The following is a 24,898-nucleotide window of genomic DNA, read 5'->3' on the forward strand; positions in this document are numbered from 1 at the left end:
TGTTTTGTGGCTTTTTTTTACTATTTGGTAAGGACACCTCCAGTATCGAAGCAGGTGGTGTGGACTGCTAAGAAGAATGCTTCTACTTTTTTTAAAAAAAATCTCAATTAAATATTTGTTAAGACCTTATTATGTGCCAGGCTCTGTACTAAACACTGGGGTACAGTCAAGCTAATCAGGTCAGACACGGTCATGTCAGTCAGTCAATCGTATTTATTGAGCATATTTTCTAAAGATTTATTACTCTATTTTACTTGTACATATTTACTATTCTATTTATTTTGTTAATGATGTGCATCTAGCTTTACTTCTATTTATTCTGATAAGGTGACACCTGTCCATGTGTTTTGTTTTGTGGTCTGTCTCCCCCTTCTAGACTGTGAGCTCGTTGTTGGGTAGGGACCGTCTCTGTATGTTGCCAACTTGGACTTCCCAAGCTCTTAGTACAGTGCTCTGCACACAGTAAGCGCTCAATAAATATGACCGACTGAATGAATAAATTGAGTGTTTACTCTGTTCAGAGCACTTTACTGAGCACTTGGGAGAGAACAATATAACGATAAACAGACGCATTCCGTGCCCACAACGAGCTTACAGTCTCCGTGGGGCTCACAGTCTTAACATCCATTTTACAGATGAGGAAACCAGGGCCCAGAGAAGTCAAGTGACTTAGCCAAGGACACACAGCCAATGAGGGGAAGAGCCGGGATGAGAACCCAGGTCCTCTGACTCCCAGGCTCTTTCCACTAGGCTACACTCCTTCCCTGCGGAAGACAGCCGATAGAAAAAAGAAAGCTAACAGATCAACAACAATATTCAAGTCAAATGGGGCTACTCACTGATTAGAGGAATGTAAGTGTTAATACCCCCCCTTCCTGAAAGGGGCACAGCGGCTTCATTGCCTAGCGAGACATCTGCTTGAAAGCTGGATGCTGATTTCGTTTAAGGCGAAGGAAAAACAAAAAAGAGCAAAACACAGTTATAAAGGAAAACCGGGAAACAACAAACACCGCTGAAGTTAAACGGCAAAAGACGGGAGAGTCATCTTAAATCCTACCTGCATATAACTCAGGGCCATATACCGCTCCAACCACTGGGCTTAACTTCCAACCTGAAACAGCAAAGTCGGCAGTGAGAGCACTGAAAAGGGCACAGGGACGATTTACGTCACCTAGTCATCTGGTCTGATAATTCCCCGGGGCTTTCGTTTTGGCCGCTGGCCTGTTTCCCAGAGGATGCTAAGATTTAGAGAGAGGGTAATAATGACAGAAAAGGAAGACGGATTGCCAAAGGAAAGACCAGAGGCAATCCACCGGGGCTACCTGCTATAATACACCAAAACTGGAACGCCTTTTACACTAAGCACTATTGTCAGCATTTAATAGCTAACCCCACTGTCCTAAGGAAACATCAAGTGTTTTCACTATGCTCTTTGCTCTTGAGTGGTCCTGGTTTCTAATTCTACCTGCATCAATCGAGGACAGGTACAATTCATGTGATCTTCCCCCTCACCCCAGTTTACCCTGCTACCCATTTCTAAGATGTTCCTGTTGTTGATTAAGGATGCCCCCCTAATTGTTTTTCAGGAACGGGAAAAGGAGGACACTTTGATAGGACAATGTTAACTCCAACTCCTGGGCTCTGAGAGCTGCTTCCTCATTGTTCCGTGCCAGTGTAAAAGCACTCAACAAATCAAGTCTCTCCCACTGAGCTGTACGGCAGGCTAAACTGGCCGAAAAAAAGAGAACCATACAGTACTCGTCCAGGCCTCGAGAAAATTTAGCATCCTCTACCTCCTCGATGGTCTAATCTTGGTTCGATTTTTCAGGACAATTTTATTTGTGGAGGCACCCTAAGTGGATCTGCTTACAGGTATTTTCTTAAGATTGTAAATAAGAAGTAGTGGTATTAACAATAATGGTAGTATTTGCTAAGCACTTACTATGTGCCAGGCACACTGTACTAAGCGTTGGGGTGGATACAAGCAAATCGAGTTGGACACAGTCCCTGTCCCATGTGGGGCTCACAGTCTCAATCCCCATTTTACAGTTGAGGTAACTGAGGCCATGAGAAATGAGGTGGCTTGCCCAAAGTCACGCAGCGGGTAAGTGGCGGACCCAGGATTAGAACCCAGGTCCTTCTGATTCCCGGGCCTGCGCTCTACTCACTATGCCATGTTGTTAAGGAGGTGGAAATGAGGAGAGCTACTGAAAAAACTGGTAGGGGCAGGGCATTTATAGGCCTACAATTTAAGCGTATATTGTATAATTTATAGACCTACAAAAGTTTTCAGCCGATTTGCCTAGCTGGGCTAAGTAACCCTTTACATTTCTTCATGTACGCTTTGTGGGTTGCTCAGCGTAATTAAACATCTCTGCTATTTACCTAATTCAGAAGTTACTATCTCATAAACTCACACTTTGCAACAATTAACCACACGCTCTAACATTATTCTTCCTGCATCATCAGGAAGACGCAGTGCTGGCTATCCTCAATTTAAACTGAAGTAAGAGCTGTATCCGTGTTTGCCGAAACACTAGATTTCCACCCAACAAGAAGCATTTGAAAGAAACCGCAGGGCAATTAGATGGTGCCCAATTGCCAGGAAAAGAGGTTTTTCATTTAGCGGGGGAATATAGCATATGCCAGGAAAAGAGGTTTTTCATATAGCACTGAGAATCCAGGATTATCCCCTGCAGGTCCTGCCCTGTGAGGAATGGTAATGGGTTCTAACGAAGAGACGGATAGGCTGCTTTAGCCATGCCGATAATTCCCCATCTGCTACATTCAGGACCCGTTCTGCCTGAATCAGAAATGGGGAGAAGTGGGAGAGAAGCCAGGGCTGTTGGATGGAGACTCACGGGAGACACAAAGGAAGAGAACTCCTCCCTCATAGGAAAAAATGGCCATTGGGGACCAACAGCAGCCTTGAGGGGAAGGTTTTTGCTCAACAGCTCTCACACTGGGCCACTTTCGGTCTGCTTGCCCACATCCGTACCTAAGAGGGACATGAACCAAAAATGAGGGGCCCCCCCACCACCTTCCCAGCCTTCAGAAGTGAGAGATCTAGCTAGGCCCCCTTGGGAATGTGGACAGAAAAGAAGCCACAGCTATCCTGGAAAGGAGACCGCATCAAGTAAACAGAAGCCAAACATCAGGGGAATCGAGAACTACTTGAGGGGCCATGAAAAGGCCAAATGTTGGCATACGAAACTGACTCCTCTCCACCCCAACCGCTTTTCTGCTCCTGCAAAGACGCTTACCGTTTGCATATGGCGTCACCATCTTCTTATTAGTCATCACACGTGCTGTGGCATTATTCACCTAGGTGGAAAAAGGAGGACGGCGGGGAGTCGTAGGGGGGAAGGAAACAAGCCACGTTAGGGAAAGCGAAGACATCTCCTCCGGTTGTTACATTACTTAGCGAAAAAAGCAAAGTGCTTTTTTGGTAAAAATATTAAGTACAAATTACAACTACAAGATTTTTCCATTTAAAATATTAAGATGGCAATAATAATAATAATAATAATAATGATAATAATAGTAAAGCAGTACATCTAAGTGTAACATTTCAATTATTCATTAAACAAGAAGGCCAACAAGAGTAGGGTGTAGTTTCTCTGACTCTGATTAGAAATGCCCAGAGCACCAGTGGGAAGAAACCACTCAAAAGGGCATAAATTTGCTCAAGTTTTCTGAGATCTACTGGGGCTGAAGATGCTCTGCAATCCAGGGAGAGAAGTAGAAAGACGTGGGTGGAAGAATATTTTTATGGTGAAGAATATTTCTAAGAGCGCTTCATTAAATTACGGCCCCCTTCGAGCACCTCTGACCGCATCAGCCCAACAGCAGAGTACAGTTAAATGGTCAGATTGCAAAAGTTCCTGATTTCAAATTAATGGTTCTACAGAACTTTGGACTTGGAAGGCTTTAAGCCCTCCGGTCTACTTCGAATCTTCCAGGTCCATCAGATTATTCACTTAACTTGGAAAAAAAAAAATTCGGGTACGATAGGAATAAATAGAGTTGGCATCTCTTAGTTTTTTGGTGCCCTCCACCCTCATTACAGAGCTGGAATAATTTCAAGCATTCTCAGTGCTACAGCGAGTGGGTGTTACAGAGATGGTGCCGATAAAGGAAGGATGAATGGGGTTTGGAAGCCAAGATACTGCAGCCCTGTGTCAGACGCAGCCTCAAAAGCTATTGCAAGGAGGGTGAAGCTCAGAGCTCAACCAAATTATGTTGGGTTAACCGGATCAAAATGGATCTCCGAGAGCCAAGAAGGCCCATGTTAAATAGAAGCCAAACTACAAAAGACGCAAAATGCCCTTTGGAATCTATCGAGTGGTGAAAACCCGTGCCAGGAAGAGGAGAGCTGAAACTACATTTACTCTAGTTGGACCCAGGAAACCATATAAACATTTCACATTGAAAAAGAAAGAATGGGATACAACAATGATGAGACTGAGAACATGCAGTTAAAAAAAACACACACAGAGATAAAAGGAAAGAAAGAAAAAAACAAACAATTTAGGAGGAGGGGGAGAGGGAGGAGAGAGAGGGTCTCACAGACAACCGTTAAGATGGAGCCAGAGCCTGAAATCAGCTGCTACAGCAGAGTGCAACACAAGCACTTAAAGGAAAAAAGGCCAGAACCAATCAGAAACCACCAGTCAGCAAAGAGAAGACCAACAGCTGCATTTCACAGAGACACAGGGGGAGAAAACCAAACCAAAAAAAAAACCAACCAACCAAACCAAAAAAAAAAAAACAAAAACCAGAGGAGGAGAAGGGGTCAGAGAACGGGAGGGATGACGAGGAGAGAGGAGCAAGAATCAGCGGGCCAAGGGGAGGAGAAAGAGCAAAAGTGGGAGAGAGAAAATGAAAGAACAATCACAGCTACAAGGGATAAATTTGGAAGAGAGCAAGGGAGGACAGGAGGGGAGGGGAGTGGGGAGTGCATTGAAAAAACCAGCCAAACTGGAGTTCAGTAACTCTGAGTAAGATGTGCGAGGGGAAAATCACCATGAAGTCAGTAATCAAACAGCTCAGACTGCTACACAACGATATGTACATCCAAAATCCAGGCAGCATTATTCAACAGCGTTGAAAATAAAAGGGAGGAGGAGGGAAAAGGAGGGGGAAAACAAGTCAAATCACATTTTGTAGTGTTAATGTGAGATGGCAGATGGATTTTTTCTTTCTTATTTAATTTTGTTTTGTAATTAATTTCTTTTTTTTAAAAAAAGCTTCTTCTCTAGCGCTTTTTGTTTCACTTACCGCCAACTCGTACCATCGCCAGCATTGTGTATAGTTACCATGGAAAGAGTGAGTCAAGTCAAGGGCCCTAAACGCTAAACCATTGAAAAGGGAAAAAAAAAAAAAAGCAAAATATGCAGACATCTTACTCCAAACGGCGGCTTTTTAATATTTAAAACTCTTTTTTTGTAAGGTGGGAAGGGGGAGAAGGGGCCAGTTAGCCTTCACCGTGGTGGAAGAGAAAAAGTTAGTGAGCACCAGGTGGTAGCCTGAGTTATAGTAGTATTAATCGGCCACAATGTCAGCCCTTAGAGTGAGGGCCTTTGGTCATTCGACTTTCAAGACTGAACTTTTTGTTCTCTTCTCACTTTTGGTCCAGAAATTTCAGGAGACCGAATGGAGCTCTCCTTTCCCACCTCTTACTCTCCCACCCACATCTCTCAATGGAATTTCCTTCCCTTCCTGTTATCTCACACTCATATGGAGGAGAACTGGCCTCTGAGGAAAGAGAGGATACTGACTGGCCCCTGCTTCATCTTGGGCCGCAAGAGTTAGAAGTCGGACAAGTACTTTTATCCAGTTAGTTTTGTTCAGGCCTGATAACGGGAATTCGAAGCCTCGCAAACTGAAGCAAAGGAAAATCAAGACGGCAGAAGAGTGAAATTTTTGGAGGAGAGGGCGGGGAAATAAACAAACAAAAAAATCGACAAAGCAAAATGAGAATCCCAAATCAACCCAAAAAAAGAAAAATCAGGGGTGTTGGGAAGGGGCGGGGGAGGAAGGTCACTTTTATACATTTCAGTGCAGGAAGGTGAAGGACACAGAGACACAAACACACACACGCACACGCACAAGACGGGGTTCCAAATGTGAAATAAGTGAGGCAAGACACAAAATAATAATATATATATATAAAAAGAATATAAAGAAGAAATTGAATTATTGAAGACATGCACCTCGATTTTACGGCCCTCTACCACGGTGCCGTGTAATTTCTCCCTGGCCCTGTCTGCATCAGCACTATTCTCGAAAGTTACGAACCCGAATCCCTGCATGCAGCGGGAGAAGGGGGGAAAACATGCACATCATTATATTGAAATACTGATCTCTAGGTAGAGAAAAATATCACAGTATGAAATTGACATCAGCACAACTCAGCAATACTCTCCTGGAGTCACATTTTTGATTCATGCAGGTATCATAAAAGAAAATTAAATCTGATAAAAGAATAAAGATTGATAATCAGAAAAAGAGTAATAATAATATAGAATAACAATAATCATAAAAAAGCAATCGAGGCCAGACCAAAATCAGAGGACGGAGTTACTCGGTTCGATTGTCTTCGCGGTAAATGAGTTCGGTAGTTCGAAAGGCCAGCGGCAGCCCACCGAGAGCCCTTTGACCGTTTTCGACTCACGCGTTAAATGCTACTGTGCATCTGTCTTCTTGTGATGCTGAACACACGTCTATTGTGCTAGAGGATTTTTTAAAAATCGAAATAAATACGAGCTTAGAGTCTATCTGCTATTTCCGGCTCACTCTCCCCCAGTAAATTCTACATCAAATCCATGAAGTCATCCACAGAGGGCCAGTCAATGCAGAATTCTTCTCCGCACTGAATCAACTCGGCCTACCATCTGAATCAAACTTTGTCCAGCTTCGTATTTCTCTGTTAATCCGTGAGGACAAATGAGAATTCTGGAATCAGAGCTTAAACACTAATGCCTGGATGATGTGCTGAAAAAACGACAATTCCAACTTCTGCATGTCTTTAAGGCATGTCAATGGATCTTACCGAAACTGCCAAGATTAGAGAGAAGACACTAAATGGGTCACCGGGGGCACTTCAGGGGCTAAAACTCAACTGAACTTCGGAAAACAGTTGGGAAAATTTTATTGTAAATTTTAGAGGATTTAGATCTGCAGTGTGGCCCAGTAGAAAGAGCAGAGGTCGGGAGGACCTGGGTCCTAATTCTGGCTCTGTGGCTTGCCTGCTGTGGGATCTCAGGCAAGTCACTTCACTTCTCTGTGCCTGTTTCCTCATCTAATAACGACAACAACTGTGGTGTTAAGTGCTTAGTGTGTACTAGGCACTGGGTGGATACAATATAATCAGGCAGACACAGATCCCTCCCCTCTGCCCTTTTTTTATGGTATTTGTTCAGTGATTACTCTGTCAGGAACTATATTTAGCACTAAGGCAAATAAAAGCTAATCATCAGGTTGGACACAGTCCCTGTCCCACATGGGGCTTATAGTCTTAACTCCCATTTTACAGATGAGGGAACTGAGGCACGGAGAAGTGAAGGCATTTGCCTATGGTCACAGAATAGACGTGGTGGAGCTGGAATTGGAACCCAGGTCCTTCTGACCCCTGGGTCTGTAATAATTATTATCATTAGAGGATGAGCTTACTCTTCCTGCATCTCTCCACCTCCCTGGCCTGGTAAGTTCCTGAAAATTGTGCCTCATGGTGGACTTTGCATCTTCCTCTCCTGACCTCCCAGTGAATATCCACGGCCTCGTCTGGCCCTAATTTGTCTTGACTGCCTTAAAAGCCTGGGGGCCAACTGGGAGTTTTGACTTTGTAACTGCTGATTCTGCTCTGGCTTCTGCCACTGCTGATACTGCTATTCATATTGCTAGCGTTCCTCCTTACAATAATTAAAGGGGAAAAATAACCCTGAGGAGAGAGTTGCTGGGATGTAAAGAGTGAACAATCTGCTCAGCATTCAAACTGGCCTGGCACGGCAGGAGAGAAAGACTGGAGTCCAGATATTTCTGCTTCAACAAGTTGTTGGACATGACTGCAAAATATTCAAGGGTTGTTTAACTCAAAATTTTAAGGAAGAGTTAAGCTACTATATGATTTCTTAAAGCAAGTTGGTGATGTAAATTGTAACGTTAATGCAGTCTGTCACCAAAATGTAATAGAATGATTCAGAGGATGGGTGCGGTAATCTTCTGAACTGGTCCCCAAGGGAAGAAATCTGGTTTATTACTACCACCACAGTGGACACTACCATGGAAACACAGAATGCTCCAACAGGAGAGAGCCTTCTAGGGCACTGAAGCATCTACCCAGAAAATGGCATTGGTTTCTACATTATCAGGCAGCCTGATGTAATCATAATTATTGAGCATTTTTGTGTGCAGAACACTGTACTACACACTTTCATTTTTACTACACACATTTCATTTTTAGACTGTGAGCCCACTGTTGGGTAGGGACTGTCTCTATATGTTGCCAATTTGTACTTCCCAAGCGCTTAGTACAGTGCTCTGCACATAGTAAGCGCTCAATAAATATGATTGATGATGATTTAATCGTATTTACAGAGTGCTTACTGTGTGTAGAGCACTCTACTAAGTGCTTGGAAAATACAATTCAGCAATAAAGCAACACAATCCCTGCCCACACTTGGGAGAGCACAATATAACGGGGATGGTAGACACATTCCCTGCCCACAATGAACTTACAGTCTAGACAGGGAGACAAACATTAATATAAATAATTACAGATGTACACATAAGTGCTATGGGGCTGAGAGGGGGTGAATAAAGGGAAGCAAAGCCAAGTGCAAGGGAAATGCAGAAGGGAGTAGAAAAGGAAAGTAGTCAAGGCAGGCCTCTTGGAGAGGTGTCTTCACTAAGTTTTTCACTCATTCATTCATTTAGTTTCCTCTAGACTGTAAACTCATTGAGGTCAGGGAATGTGTCTGTTTACTCTTGTAATGTACTCTCCCAAGCACTTAGTACAGTGCTCTGCACAGAATAAACGCTCAATAAATACGATCGAATGAATAAATGAATAATCCCAACTCCACCACTTGTCTGCTCTGTGACCTTGGGCAAGTCACTTCACTTCTCTGGGCCATACTTCCTTCATCTGGAAAATGGGGATAAAGACTGGAAGCCCCAAAAAAGGCATGGACTGTGTCTGATCTGACTGACTTGGATCTGATTGACTTGGAGAAGCAGTGTGGCTCAGTGGAAAGAGCACGGGCTTTGGAGTCAGAGGTCATGCGTTCAAATTCTGACTCTGCCAATTGTCAGCTGTGTGACTTTGGGCAAGTCACTTAACTTCTCTGTGCCTCAGTTCTCTCATCTGTAAATTGGGGATGAAGACTGTGAGCCCCACGCTGGGACAACCTGATCACCTTGTATCCCCCCCAGCGCTTAGAACTGTGCTTTGCACTTAGTAAGCGCTTAACAAATACCATCATTATTATTATCTTCCCTAGTGCATACAGCAGCACATAGTAAGCACTTAACAAATACCATAAAAAATAGAGAGAGAGAAAGAGAGAGAGCTCCTGGTCCACCAGGATTTCCCAGGGAAGCTGGGATGCTTGCCTAGGGCACCTTTTTGACTAGTGACAACCTTGTGACAGGTGATTCTTGTACTACGTAATCTGGACCAAAGACTGGAGAGGGCCATGCTTCCTCGCAGGCATATGAGCTGTGATATTACCAGGCATAGGCCCTCTCATCTCACCACCTCTGAGAGGGCTAATCAAGTAAGAGCCAAGAAGGGGGCACCCTAGTCTTGGAGACTGGACTCACAAGTGCACCTAGCCCCCAGATTTTTTCAGCCTGCACAAACATAGCTGAAAGAAGAAGAGGGGGGTTTGATGCAGGGTGGGGGGAGGTGTATGTAAAAAAGAGCCCTGGTGAAATGATAGATTCATTCATTCATTCATTCATAATTTATTGAGCGCTTATTGTGTGCAGAGCACTGTACTAAGCGCTTGGAAAGTACAAGTTGGCAAGTCGGAGACGGTCCCTACCCAACAGCGGGCTCACAGTCTAGAAGAGATAGATCCATTCTATGTACGAAAAAAGCCTGCTGCCTTGTACTTATATAACTGCGGACTTTTTCAGTTTACACTCAGGTTTCCGCAGTGAAAACCAGACTTTTTTCCAGTACAATGATCATTTTCGTTCCCCAATCCTGCAATCCAGTGAAATGCGAGTTTAATTTTCAGTCTTTCTTCTCTCTTCATTTGCATGTCTACTGGAAAGACTTCAGAGGAATAAGCCTGATCTACGAGGCACACTGGGGGACAGAGGATTTGGGTTCTAACCCAGGCCCCGCCACCTGCTTCCCGAGTGACCATGGGCAAGTCACCTAACTTCTCTGGGCCTCAGTTTCCTCATCTGTACAATGGGGACTGCCTGTACTCCCTCTTAGACTGTGCACCCCACATGGGACAGGGACTGAGATTCACCTGATTAACTTCCATCTCCTCCGGAACTTAGAACAGTGCTAATACATGGTAAATGCTTAACAAATATCACAAGTATATAATAAATTATTATATTGTATCATATTATAACCTATTATATTACTATTAACAACAATAATAATAATGCCATTCACCCAAACCTCTCCTTTCTGGATGCCATGCAACATCTGAATATTTCATTTGCTTCCAAAAGGAGTATGGTGGTATCTCAAGCCCTGAATTAGGACACAGCTAAAAAAGACCAAGAATGTAATCAGCAGCAAATGTTCAATTTTAACATTCAAGTCTGCTCATTTAAAATGCTCTCAATAATAAACAACTATCTCCAAGCCAATATTGAATTCTGTTCCCAAAATTATTTTGAAATTTTTTTTTTTAGCTGAGAAGAGGCAAGTATATATGCTTGAAAAGACTAAGATTAATAGACCTGTACTAGACAGTCATACTTAGTGGCCCCATCACCAAGGAGAGCTGGAAGAAAAAAAAGCCAGTGTTTGATGTAGTGGACAATCGTGATCTGAAACACAAGCTTGGTGAAAATGGCAGAATGAAAGCTGGCTGCTTGAAAGAAACACTCTTCAGCTCTAGTGGCTCAAGAGTCTCAGCTCTAAAACGTAAGCTTGTTGTGGGCAGGGAACATGTCTACCAACTCAGTTTATACTGTTCTCTCCCAAGCTCTTAGTACAGTGCTCTGCACACAGTTAGCGCTCAATAAATACCACTGATTGATTGAGGGAGAACTCAACAATACTCGAGTTCGTTCCAAACCGGGGTTAATGGTAAAGGGTCTCTAATGTGGACTTGAAAGAGGCAGATTATCAGCTGGCCCAATAGCTTCACACTTGCCAGTCACTTCTACTACGGCTCACTTTCACGTAAGAAATCTCAAGGGGAAAAAAGCCTTAATTTTGCTAAGTGTTTTCCTTTTAAGAATCGTTTTTTTATTGCAAATGATCAATGAGCTACGAAAGTTACAATGCAAGAGACGGCATTTTCAAATACAATTCTATTTAAAACAGTCAGCTCCCCTCTCTCTCTGGAAATCTAATTTCCAGCCAATTTTATATTTCTGACTGCTGAATTTTAAAAGGATCAAACCCCTCATATCTCCAACCCCAGAGCAAACTCCTGGGGTTCACCTAATCAATTTCATGTAAGACTGATCTGATAAACAGGCCCAACAGCCTGAATGGGCAAACTCTCAATTCTTCAACAGAACTTCCTTCAAGTCTGACCTCTCCCACGTAAAGGAGTTCAGAAGAAAGCTTCTTGGAGGGAAACTAGGGGAAAGGTATTTCTTCCAAACATGCCCAGCACCCCCCACCCCCTCCTCATCTGGTTTACTGAAAACTATGATGCTTGTAAACATCTGGATTCAATGAGAAGACCGGCAATCTGACTCCCTCCGCAGAGAGTCCCTCCATTAGAAAGTGGCTGAGTACTCGAACTGGCAACAGCCTCGACATTTACTTAGTTCTCTTTTGGAAATTTAATCACTATGTGTCCGTTGTGTACCCAGAAACGACTAAGTCCCTCGAGACTCCCGCTCTTCAGGCTGTCGGCAGTTTCTATACATCGTCCCCATCCCCCATTTCTTAGTCAAGGGCCTTTGGGAGCCGAGTAACTGTCACCTTTTTAGTCTGGCCTCAGACTCTGCAATAAATAACAAGCAACAGGATGAGCAGTGTAAATAAATATATAGATATATCTTATATCGTCTTTGAATGTTTCCATCTCCGAAGAATGAGAAAGAAAATTTACCATGTAACTGTTAAGGGAGAAATCAAAAGCGGACGGTTCTCCTGGGTATGGCCAGAACACAGAAATTAAAAAAAAAATAAATAGAAATAAAAGCAAATAACAGAAAATGAAAACCAAAGGAAAGTAAACTAAGCCCTCTTGAAATCCATGCAATTGTTAACCCTTAGTTTGAAGCAGGGTGGAAAAACATTGACCCAGCAGGATTACCTATGCCAGGATGCTGAAATACAAAGCCTTAGTTGTTGCTTCATTCAAAAATGAGTTTTTTAATATACATATATATGCATATATATATATATTAACCCCTTCTGCATTAAGTTAAGGCCAGAAGCCCGGGGAAACAGCCAGGTGACTTGAGCAGCAATACTGCTTCTGAGGTTTGGGATTAGAGGACTCCATGATTTCCCAACCCCCCTGAATTTATCATCTGAGTGGAGTGATGAGAATGCACAATAAGAAACATTCTTAGCAGTCACAATTTTATCATTGCTCTCACCAATACAGCTCTTTTAAATACCAATCAATCAAGGGTATTTATTGAGCACTTACTGTGTGCAGAGCATGGTATTAAGTGGTTGGGAAGAGTACAATATAATGGACAATAACGACCCCACCAGACACTCATTCCAGTCAAGGGGATGGAGTTCAAATGACTGCAAACTTGATGTGGGCAGGGAATGTGTCTACCAACTCTGTTGTATTGTACTCTCCCAAGAGCCTAGTACAGAGCTCTGCACACAATAAGCGCTCAATAAATACCAGTGACTGATTGATTAAATAACACTGGACTTGATAGAGAATCCCAGTCGCCAAGTGGTCCATTTTCACTAATACTTCTTAATTAGACCAGAGTCTCTCAAAATGAAACAAACAAAATACAAAGAAAAAACCCGCCTTCCCCTTTCAATTTCCAAAAGATGATTTTACCAATGAGACTTTAATCATGCCGTAACATTTGGAATGGATACATTTATAGATCACTTTGAAAGGTTCCGAGTGGCAACTCGAGCAATTTTCCCAACTTGAAATATAAATATACGTGAATAAGCATATTATTAACATTACTTAATTTAAGACAACTAAGACCAATTAAGAGCAATTAAAACAAACAACATCCAGAACAGTGATTTATGTGTTAATTATTTCAAGTCAGGCTTTTTCTAAATCATTTTATTCAGAGTGGACACATTTTATCTTGCAGAAAAAGATCTTTTTAAAAACCTTTCTGAAGCAAGGCATTTTTCGGGGGGAGGGAGGGCTCTGGAGTTTTGCCTCCGTAAACTATTGCCATTTCTCATCATACTAATACAAGGACGTGAATTGTGCCAACCGTACTCATTCTCCTTCATAAAATTTGTCATTGATCACCTACCCGGATCCTCCAAAATCAACAAATTAGCTTTTTTTAAAAATCTACTAGCCAACTGGCAATTGTGGTTCAGTATTTTTTTTTAACATGTTTAATGCTTTTTTTTTTTTTGCAAAAGAACGGAATATTTTTCAAATACCAGTTGAGGATATTTTCTCATTGGAGATATTTAGCTCTTTAAATGCTGTAGGCGCCAGCTGGGGGCTTTTACCTGCTTAAAAATAACACCAAATTTAAAAAATGGAAAATAGTGATGGCATTTGTTAAGTGCTTACTATGTGCCAAGCACTGTTCTAAGCGCTGATGAAACCAAACACCCACTACACTGATTTCCTATTATTCCATTTGGGAGACTGATTTACTAAGAGACCACTTTCCTTTTTTGTAATTCTCAAATGGATAGAATCATCACCTATGTTCCGATGAATCATAAGGGATCAAGGCAGTGGAATTTTTAAGCGGTGAAGGAGAACAGAAAAGGCAGAAAGAAAGTCATCGATTAAAAGGAAAACAACAGCAAACCATTAAAAAAAAATGTAGATAAATAAAGCCTAGAACTCCAAAGGCAAAAAGAGGAGAAATGAAAGCAATTAGCTAGTTTCCTTGGAAACCAAAAAAATCACAGCACCCAATCCTCTATTTGGGGAAAACTGAAGCCACACTCAACAGGCAAGCTTTAAAAAAAAATTAAAAAAATAAAATTATAAAATAACCCCATCACCACCAGCAAGCCAGAAGGCTGTGTGATGTTAATGTGTATTTTCAGAAGGACAGCAGCAAGAGCTATCGTCCAGACCAGTGGCCGAACAGACCGCCTTCCCAAGTGGGACACGGTGGTGGGAATAATCTGTCTCACACAATCAGGCTCCCTAGCCAATCAGTCGGGGATATCACTCTTTCATTCTTTTTACAGCACTGGGGGATCAGAAGGCAGCTTCTCAGATCATCGTAGCAGGACCAAATGTTAGCTATTTCATCAGTAATTTCACTTGGCTCCCCCTCAGAAAAAACCAGCAGTACCCTTTCCTTCACAGAGAAAGACCCTCCAGGACAAAGGAGTTGTTCCATTCAACATGGTGGTTTGTGCCTCAGTTTTTCAAGGTTTTTCTTTTCTGATCCTTATAGGGCACATGGCAATCTCACCACTGGAGATGGGGGTAGGATGATAAATAGAAGGCTAAGAAGATTAACCTGAATCGTAGAAAGAAAAGCGATCACCGACTCACTTCAGGTGGACCCCCAAAGGAAGGGCGGCAGTGTTCAGTCCCCAAATTAACAGCTTTCAAGTAACTCCAGGGGCCCATTCCAGTCAAGAAATTCACATTTCGGGAAGGGGCAAAATACCGCCCGCTCAACCCGTGGAAAGATTTCCCATCGATGTTGGGGGGGGCTGATCCGAATGGGACAACTGGGGATTTACTGTATTGCTTTTTCAACCATCCACTACAGAATAACAGGGTGTGCCTCATAGCAATCCAGAGGGAATTAAAAAGGGCCAGTGAGAACATGGGACAAGGTCAGAAGTAGCAGCACTGGTTTTGGAATGAGAGAGAGACAGTGAGAGAGTGAGAGAGAAAGAAAGAGAGAGAGAGAGAGAGAGAGAGAGAGAGAGAGAGAGAGAGAGAGAGAGAGAAATAGGGAGAGAGAGATATGGGGGAGAGAGAGAGGGTTTGTATCATTAATTTAGAATGAAAATTATAGGCCAGAAAAAATTCCATCCAACTACTTTTAAAATTTTAGGGGAAAGGAAAAAAAAACAAGAAGGAATAATAATAATAATAATGGCATTTAAGTGCTTACTATGTGCGAAGCACTGTTCTAAGCGCTGAATGAAAGAAGCCCTCAGAAAAATCAATCTCCTTTGCTTCCCCCCAAAATCGAAGTGAGCTTCCTTCAAGGGAGCAGTCTGTCTATTTTTTGGGCAAGTACAATTCCCATTAAATTTTATTGGGGCTTCCGGTTTTCAGACTTGAGATTGGGATATTTAAGTGTCCTTAAGGCCCACTAATTTACTGTAGAAATTTGGTAACGTATCAGGTAAACTTTGATAAGAAATCAGGATGGAGACACCCAATTTAGGTTTTAGTCATTCATGCTTCTTTTCTCATCTCCAAACAACCAAGTGTGTCAGTTTTATATCTACCTGTTGCTAAGAAACTGACGAGTAACGGGACAAAGTACGAGAGGGATGGAGATCAAATGAGAAAAAAAATTGCAACCTTTTTTCTTGTTTGAATACTTTCCGTTTAAAAAAAATACTTACCGAATAATTTCCTGGGAAAAATTCAGAAGGGAGATCAACAGCAAACATTTTTTTTTTCGCATTTGACTGAAAACCGGAAGTTATCATCTTATACAAGTAACGTACTTAAGAGTCAAAAATCAATGCTTCCAACTACACCTTTAGAAAAAGAAACCTCAGTGTGGTTATCATTTTGAAGGGAGGAGGAGGTAGGGGTGGGTGTCAGAGTTCATCCTTATCTGTGATGGAAATTGGATCATTCCGTAAATACACGTGTCTTGGTCAGCCTGTTCAATTTTTCTAGAAGGTTTCAGAACTGCTCAATTCTACACTGAGTCTGCCTGAGCGATCAGGGATGAAGAGGGAGGCAGGTGGTTGTATGGTCTTCATAGATACTGGTCCTGGGCAGCTGAGAAACTTTGCTTCATTGAAATGGAGTGACACTTTTAACAGCCCTCTTCTTTCTTTCCATAACCTAGTTTGTTCTACCACTTCCATTACCATTTCTGTACACATTATGTGTTTTACACTTCTTTGGGTGTAGGCAGCAGATGGGAAAGGGAAACACAGCTGTCTATCTTGCCCCGAGCAAGGACACACCTACAGATTTTGTGGTGCAGTGTGGAAGGGGGTGGAAAGGTAAATATGTACTCCTTTATTCTCGGTCAGGTGAACTGGTTAAACTCATTTGACTTTCCAGAGGCTAAAAGCGCTCTCTAGAATCCCCAAGAAGTAACTAAATCAAAGCTGACTCAGTCAGCTCAAATCTAGAAATGCCTCAAAGGTGAGTAAAGAATGGCTACTTATCAATTTAGCCATAACTGCTTCTGATAACCACTTAGATTTTATTTTGTTTGTAGACAGAAGGATAACTCCCAAATTAAACTAAGCCAAAAGCCTACTTGTCAACATATTTGATCATGCCACACAGTTGGAGATCTAATCCTCTATTTTCATTTCAGGGAAACAAACTTGTGTTAGCGTCTCCAATAGCCTGCTTGTTCCTGGATTCCAAACAGAGCAGGCTGAGAATTTCAGAATGGTGAACCTAACTTGTTGGGGGAAAAGAACATTTTATTTTTTATCATAGGTAAAGTCAAACACTTTAATAAGAAATTACCTAAGGTTCTCAGATAAGGTTTTAACAAATCTCATTCTTGATCTGCAGCAGACTTGTTTACTGTGCCCACCTAAAATGTCTTTAGAAGAGGTCAACAGGTCTGTCAAATTGTGCAATGCCATTCTGATTCAAAGAATGGCCAGAATCACTGTTCTTGGAAACTGAATGCAATGGAAAAATCAGATCTCTTGATGATTAAATTAGTACTGAAGTTCACTCCAGCATATCTGTGTGTGTTTGGGTGTGTGCGTATTTGAGTACACACATGCACACTTCTTAAGTGAAAATACATGAGTTCATAAGATCAGATCACTGGGATGGCTTTGTCATTAAAAACTCAAATGTGCTCCCAACCTTTACCATTGTTTAAAGGTCTGTTCAATTTTCTTAAAAAAGACAGGATTATTATTTTTATAGATGAGGTGACTTATCTATTACCAAAAAAATACTCTTGACATTGAGTTCATTTTTTGAAAGCACGGAACAGCCGCTATCTGTGCAAAGGTCAAAGTGTCTCAGTTTTTCTAACCTCTACTTTCTGCGGGAGGAAGGAAGTTCAGGCCAAACAATTCCACAGTGAAGAAGACTCTTGCTGGAATTGTGCCCTAGGTATTTACAGGGATGGTCTGCTCTGAACACCCCAGGCTTTAAAGGAGTAGGATTTTTGCAGTATCGGAAATATATTTTTCCACTGCTCCAAGCAGCCTGTTTGCACTCATCTAACTGTAGATCTACTCTGAGCCATCTACTGGCCTTTATTCACTAATGAAACAAGAGCAATAGATACAGAAATGGAACTTACCTTGGAGCCACGTTCATTAAAGATTATTTCTACATCAAGGATTTTGCCAAACTGCTGCAGAGACAAAAGAAAACATATTTATTTTCAGTTACACACCTTCTCCGTGCCACCTATTTCCAATTTTCAAATCAGGAAAAGGGGCAGGTTAAATTCCTCCTTCTGAGGGCTTGTCTCCTTTCGTATTTCCATTTCTTCTTAGGTCACCAAGTTTCAATCTTAGTTTCGGCCCTTTCATTGGTCACCAAACTGCTTTTATTTTTCCTTTTCCCCTTTCCCTAGTTTTTCCAGTATTTCAGTGGGAAGCACTATGGTCTCGGGCAAACAGCAGGGGCCTTGGAGTTAGAGGACCTGGGTTCTAATCTCTGCCACTTACCTGCTGTGTGACCTTGGGCAAGTCATTAGGGTTTTATGAATAGCCTCATTTATTGAGTTTGTGCACTCAGGGTATATTTAAGTGGCTCTTGGCTACCCTGTCACAACATCAACTCTCCCATCAGCAGCCGATTAGTTTCTCTGTTCTACACTGTAGATTTGCAAGCTCCTCCAATAGACTATAAGCTCCTTGTGGGCAGGTTACAAGTCTACTAACTCTATAACCTATATCATACCGTGCGTACAGTGCTCCATACAGAAGGACCTGGGTTCGAATCCCAGCTCTGCCACTCGTCTGCTGTGGCAAGTCACTTCACTTCTCTGGGCCTCAGTTACCTCGTCTATAAAATGGAGATTAAGACTGTGAGCCCCACGTGGGACAGTGACTGCGTCCAACCTGATAACCTTGTATCTACCCCAGAACAGTGCATGGCACATACAAGGGCTTAAATATTATCATTGTTATAATAATAATAATAATAATAATAATAACAGCATTTGTTAAGCTCTTACTATGTGCAAAAGCACTGTTCTAAGTGCTGGGGAGGATACAAGGTGATCAGGTGTCCCATGGGAGGCTCACATTCTTAATCCCCATTTTACAGATGAGGTCACTGAGGCCCAGAGAAGTTAAGTGACTTGCCCAAAGTCACACAGCTGACAAGTGGCGGAGTTGGGATTTGAACCCACGACCTCTGACTCTCAAACCCGGGCTCTTTTCACTGAGCCATGCTGCTTCTCACAAGACAAGGAGACCCCGGTCTCGTGGGCTGCCCCTGGGGGGGTTATCATCTTGCATCTACTCAAGGGCACATAAAATAAGCACATAAAAATAATCAATCAGTGGTATGCATTGATGCTTACTGTGTGCTAAGCACTGTACTAAGTGCAATGGAGAGTGCAATACAGTGAAGTTGGTAGACATGATCCCCGCCCATGATGCTTAGCGTCTAGAGGGCAGAAAAGTCTTCAACTAAAGAGACACCCACAGTTATATTATTTTCATTAATATTTCTTAGAGAAGAAGCATGACTTAGTGGATAGAGCACGGGCCTGGGGGGGCCGAAGGTCGTGGGTTCTAATCCTGGCTCTGCCACTTATCTGCTGTGTGACCTTGAGCAAGCCATTTCGCTTCTGTGTGCCTCAGTTACCTCTTCTGCAAAATGGGGATTAAGACTGTGAGCCCCACGTGGGACAACCTGATTACCTTGTATCTACCCCAGTGCTCGAACAGTACTTGGCAAGTAGCAAGTGCTTAACAAATACCATAGTTATTCCAGCGCTTAGTACAGTGCCTGGCATATAGTCAGTGCTTCACAAATACCATTATTATTATATTATTTGGATAAAGCCCATAACATGTTGAACCTGATTATCTAGTATCTCTAGCCTGAAATTCCCTTCCCCTCGATATACACCGGACCACCATGCTCTCCACCTTGAAAGTATTACAAAGGTCACATCTCTTCCCCTTGGCCTTTCCCAATTAAACCCTCTTTTCCCCGTTTGCTCTCGCCTTCTCAACTACGCACCTCACTCTGTGACCTTTGGACAGTTGATATTCTCCCCTCTGCCAACCTCACAGCACTTTAAATTATTATAAAGTAGTAATTTATTCGTAATAATGTCTGTCTCCCCCTCTAGACGCAAGCTCATTGTGGCAGGGAATTTGTCTACTAATTCTGTAATACTCTCCCAAGGGCTTCATACAGTGCTCTGCACATAGTAAGCACATAATATATACAATTGATTGATTTACCCCAGTACTTGGTACAGTGCCTAGCACCTAGTAAAAGCTTAACAAATAGCATTCAAAAACAAAAACAAGGCAGTCATCCAAAATAAGGACGCTTTCAGCTGATGCCAACATGGCTGGTTTGATGAAAATAACCAAGCTGGTGGTTTGTAAGGACACTTGCATTCTCTCACTCCTGCTGGGGCAGCAACGCAGCAAGCAGATGGGTGGGCAAAGAAAACCCATTTAAGGCTAAAGTAATAATAACTGTGGCATTTGTTAAATGCTTTTTTTATTGAATTCCCTTTTTATAGCCAAGGAAACGGAGGCACAGAAAAGTTACGTGGCTTGACAAAGGTCACAGGGCAGGCCCAGACCTGGGTGCTTTCCACCAGGCCACACTGCTTCTCAAGGAGAGACTGAACCTCTTTTTCCTCTCCTCCTCCCCACCCCCCCCACCCTACCCCCTTCCCTTCCCCACAGCACTTGTATATATATTTGTACAGATTTATTACTCTATTGATTTTACTTGTACATATTTACTATTCTATTTTGTTAATAATAAAATAATGATGGCATTTATTAAGTGCTTACTATTTGCAACGCACTGTTCTAAGCGCTGGGGTGGTTACAAGGTGATCAGGTTGTCCCACGTGGGGCTCACAGTCTTAATCCCCGTTTTACAGATGAGGTAACTGAGGCACAGAGAAGTTAAGTGACTTGCCCAAAGTCACACAGCTGACAAGTGGCGGAGCTGGGATTTGAACCCATGACCTCTGATTCCAAAGCCCGTGCTCTTTTCCACTGAGCCACGCTGCTTCTCTGTGTTTGCCTTGCTAGCAGTGAGATTTGGCTGTGTTTGCCTCGCTAGCTGTGCCTGAAAGATAAATGGGAGTACCATCCTCTCTGCCTTTCACTAGGCATGAGCCAAAGCCATGCCAGGCTCAGCAGTCTTTTCTTGAAATCACTAACTTGGCTACCCAGCTAACTTAGTCAATTCTGAAATCAAAGTCTCTCAAGGCATACTAGTGAGTTAGTGGGTACTGAAACACGTAGCTTTTGTTCCACTAGGCAATCCCTACTATAACTAAGCAAGGGCTTTAGATAGAAAAGGAGGGGAAAGCCTTGCTACTTGGGCAAAAGAATTTATCTGTGGCTTTGGGAAGAAATGGGAAAATGTTTGGCATTTATTCAATGGGACCTAAAGAGCATAAACACTGTGGTCTTAGCAGAGAGAAACAAAAATCAGAGATCACCTTTTCCTCATCTATAATTACATCTAAAGAAAACCCTTCACTTCCTCTGTGCCTGCTTCCTGGGCTCCTTTCCTTCCTTATCTCCTCTCAATGTGCTTTGGACAGAGGGAAATGGGTAATCAATCAGTTAACCAATCCCTGGGGTGGTTAAGCCGAAAGAGGAGGGTCCCAACCACTTTACAAAAATCCAACTCTGTCCCCTGAGGTCCTAGAAATGGGGAAATGGCACTCAGCTTAGCTGATTCACAGAGTGTCTGGAGCCTCCCCATAAACACGCTGATGGGGTTGGGGGAAAAATCACTTCAAGCCTAGCTCTGCACAGAAGAGAGTCATATCTCCCTGCAGGTATAAGTTTGGATCCCCATTGCCCCAGAGGATAACTCCACACTCCAAGCCTACTCTGACTTTGTGGCTACCATCCTCTGGCCACCAGCCATCCCCTGTAGCCCACTTCAAGGAAAGGAAGCCACCTCTCCTGGGTCTTCCTGCCACCATTCTCTCCCTTTTCCAGCACTTAGAACAGTGCTTGGCACACAGTAAGTGCTTAACAAATACCACCATTATTATCTTCCAATCCCCGCTTCACTCCGCTGCCTAGATCATTACTTCTGAAACACCGTTCTGCACACCTAACCTTCGATAACTGCCCATTTCTCGCTGCATCAAGCAGGAACTTCTTACCACCGGCTCTAAGGCTGTCTTCCCCTTACTACATTGTAAGTTCCTCAAGGGCAGGGATCGATCCATCCATCAATCAATGGTATTTATTGAGCGCTTACTGTGTGTGCAGAGAACCATACTAAGCGGTTAAGAGAATACAATATAGCAGAGCTGGTAGTCACGTTCCCCGCCGACAATGAGTAAAGTCTAGAGGATAGTTTCTGACAACTCTATTGTCCTCTCCCAAGTGTTTAGTACAGTGCTCGGCACAATGTAAACGTTCCAAAAGGTATCACTGATCGATTGGCTATCCACATTCTTCTACTACACACTAACTCACAACCCTTCATTTCTTTCAAGCTAACTTACTCACCCTAGCTCATTCTCATTCCTTTCTGTTCAGACCCTTTGTTCACCCCCTTCCTCCCACCTGAAACTCAATCAATCATATTTACTGAGCGCTTACTGTGTGCACAGCACTGTACTAAGCGCTTGGGAAGTACAAGTTGGCAACAAGGCAAACTCCTTCCCTCTTCAAATCTGGAGGTTTTCCCGATTATTTTTTCTTCTCCCGGTCTATATCTTTGTAAAGGACTTCTGTACGACTTCTGAATCTATCAACCAACATAATCTATTTACGTACTTATTCATCCACATAACCATCTTGCCATTATCTTCTTTGTCCCACATGCACTTTATTTGGTGTCAGAGAGCCCCAGTAGAGAGCAAGCTCCTTGAGGCTACGGATCTCATCTTCTAACTCTATTATATTTTCCCATGGGCTCAATACAGTACTCAATAGGTGCTCAATAAATAATACCAATTGACTGAAAAGTTGACAAAGGGATGGCACTTATGGGGCAGCCAGCTGGACTCAATGTATTTCCATACGTGCCCTATAAAATAGCCATCAAACTGGCAGCAATCAGGAAAATTCAGAAGGGGCTACTTTTGCTAAGAAATCTGTTTTTCTTCAGCTCTCCACTCCCCTGCAGGAGGAATTTGTTGCATTTCATAATCGAATCACAGGGCTAGAAAAAAAACAAAAAAGGACTCACCCAGTCCACTCCATGACCTTTGACAGGAATGTACCTGAACTCCCCTAAGCAAATCAGATTTTAAAGGCTTCAATAGAAGAGGCTTCTGTAAACTCCCTTCACTGTCGATTCCAAAGACCAAAAATTATTTTTTATGTTTCAGCCAAATTCCTCCAAAAGCAGTTGGAGAGTGTCTTCATTTTATTCTCAGAGACAAACAGAACTGGTCATCTGCCTGCTTACTCTGGGTCAAACAGAAGGTTGTCCGATGGGTCTGAAAAACACCAGGCCCTGAGAGAGCCTCAGGTAACCTAAAGGTCACCACTTCACTCCCTGTTTTCCCCTGCAACTTCCAAGAAGAGGAAAAAATATGGAAGGTTGAGGGAAGACAATGTTAGCAAGCTCTGGACCATTCCCCTACCTGTCTTGGTGTTGATTCTGGTCTCAGTCACAACCAACCTTTTCTCCTTATGCCTTTCTCTTACTGTTGGAGATTAGCAGGAAGATGAAACATGGTCCCAGAGCTAGTCTCTGGGAGTCAGTGGAATGGAGGGAAAACAGAATGGCTGATTTAGATCCTTTCATTCATTCAACTGTATTTATTGAGCACTTACCATGTTCAAAGCACTGTACTAAGTGCTTGGGAGAGACCCTCTAAGCCTACGGCAAAATAGTTAGGGTGGATGGGAGTAGAGCACGGAGCGCGTGACAAATTAGTAGAATTGGTAGCTCTGAAAGCTTGTCGTGTGCAGTGCTCTTAAGCACTTAATAATAATAATGATGGCATTTGTTAAGCGCTTACTATGTGCAAAGCACTGTTCTAAGCACTGGGGGGGGATACAAGGCGATCAGGTTGTCCCACAGGGGGCTCACAGTCTTAATCCCCATTTTACAGATGAGGGAACTGAGGCTCAGAGAAGTTAAGTGACCTGCCCAAGGTCACGCAGCAGACATGTGGTGGAGCTGGGATTAGAACCCATGACCTCTGACTCCCAAGCCTGTGCTCTGTCCACTGAGCCACGCTGCTTCACTTGGGAAAATATGGCAGAAACACAAGACACGATACCTAGCCAGGCAACATGGTGTCAGGTTGTGCTTCCGAGTCTAGGTGTCCGAGCGAAACGGCCATGTGCGGCCCTAGAGATGAGCCCAGATCTATGGATAAGAAGGATGTACATTTTGTAGGCTGAGCAAACTATTTCTCCAAGGCCATCTTGCCGCATTCAGTTTTTAAAAGACACCAAAGCCTTACACTATTACGCGTCTTCCAGTCGCCGTCAGTTACTCGAAATGATCTCAAAAACTTACCCCGAACATCTGCCGGAGATCAGGGTCCCGGAATCGGAAGGGAATGTTGGAGACGTGCAGCCGCTTCGGAGTGGACTTACTCTCGGTATTTTCGCTACTTTGTGTCTGCGACTGCTGTCCATCCGTCTGCGCCCCTCCTTCTGTCTGCTGAAAGGAAAAAGACCGAGGGTGGAGTGAGAAGATGCAATCACTCGCTCTGAGTCACAAGCACAGACTCAACGGCCGTCCCTGGCCAAATAAATACTCGACCACATGTCCCTTCGGTAAAGTTCCCTCTGAGGGAGGAGAAGCAACTTAAATGAAAAGCCATGACTCTCTATTCTCTACTTGCTAGCCGTATGACCCACAGAGAATGATACCCAAGAAATGGCAACCTGGAGGAAGATCAAAAAGTTTATCAAAATGCCTTGGCAGTGGAAGCTAATTTTTGCAATCAAAACACCGGGACTATTTATACTAGTTTTCCAACGCCACATTCTTCCCCTCCTTGTTTTCACAGTCGGTTCGGATAACAACTTACCTTTTTTTGGGGGGGTATTTAAGTGCTTACTATGTGCCTGGCATGGTATAAACTGCTGGATAGACACCAGCTAATGAGTGGCCACACTTCATGTCCCACATGGGGCTCACTATCTTAAACCCCATTTTACAGATGAGGAAACTGAAGCACAGAAAAGTGAAGTGACTTGTCCAAGGTCACACAGCAGACAAATGGTGGAGCTGGGATT

General features: G+C 43.0%; 1 protein-coding gene across 10 annotated transcripts in view; it reads right to left on the reverse strand.

The window, feature by feature from the left end:
* The window catches only part of RBFOX2 (RNA binding fox-1 homolog 2), a 320,956-nt gene that overhangs the window by 26,859 nt on the left and 269,199 nt on the right, over positions 1-24,898 (reverse strand). For 7 of the 10 annotated variants that reach the window (XM_038756331.1, XM_038756330.1, XM_038756335.1 and 4 more), the window contains exons 3-8: positions 24,171-24,317; positions 17,803-17,856; positions 6,216-6,308; positions 3,264-3,324; positions 1,058-1,111; positions 840-932 (exon numbers count right to left, since the gene is read on the reverse strand). In XM_038756331.1, coding sequence (XP_038612259.1) covers positions 840-932; positions 1,058-1,111; positions 3,264-3,324; positions 6,216-6,308; positions 17,803-17,856; positions 24,171-24,317 — 502 coding nt within the window. The remainder of the gene's footprint in view (positions 1-839; positions 933-1,057; positions 1,112-3,263; positions 3,325-6,215; positions 6,309-17,802; positions 17,857-24,170; positions 24,318-24,898) is intronic. The other 3 variants (XM_038756337.1, XM_038756334.1, XM_038756329.1) reach the window with 1 other exon arrangement.

This window comes from Tachyglossus aculeatus, chromosome 14 (genome assembly GCF_015852505.1).
Source record: "Tachyglossus aculeatus isolate mTacAcu1 chromosome 14, mTacAcu1.pri, whole genome shotgun sequence".
Classification (NCBI taxonomy): Eukaryota; Metazoa; Chordata; class Mammalia; order Monotremata; family Tachyglossidae; genus Tachyglossus; species Tachyglossus aculeatus.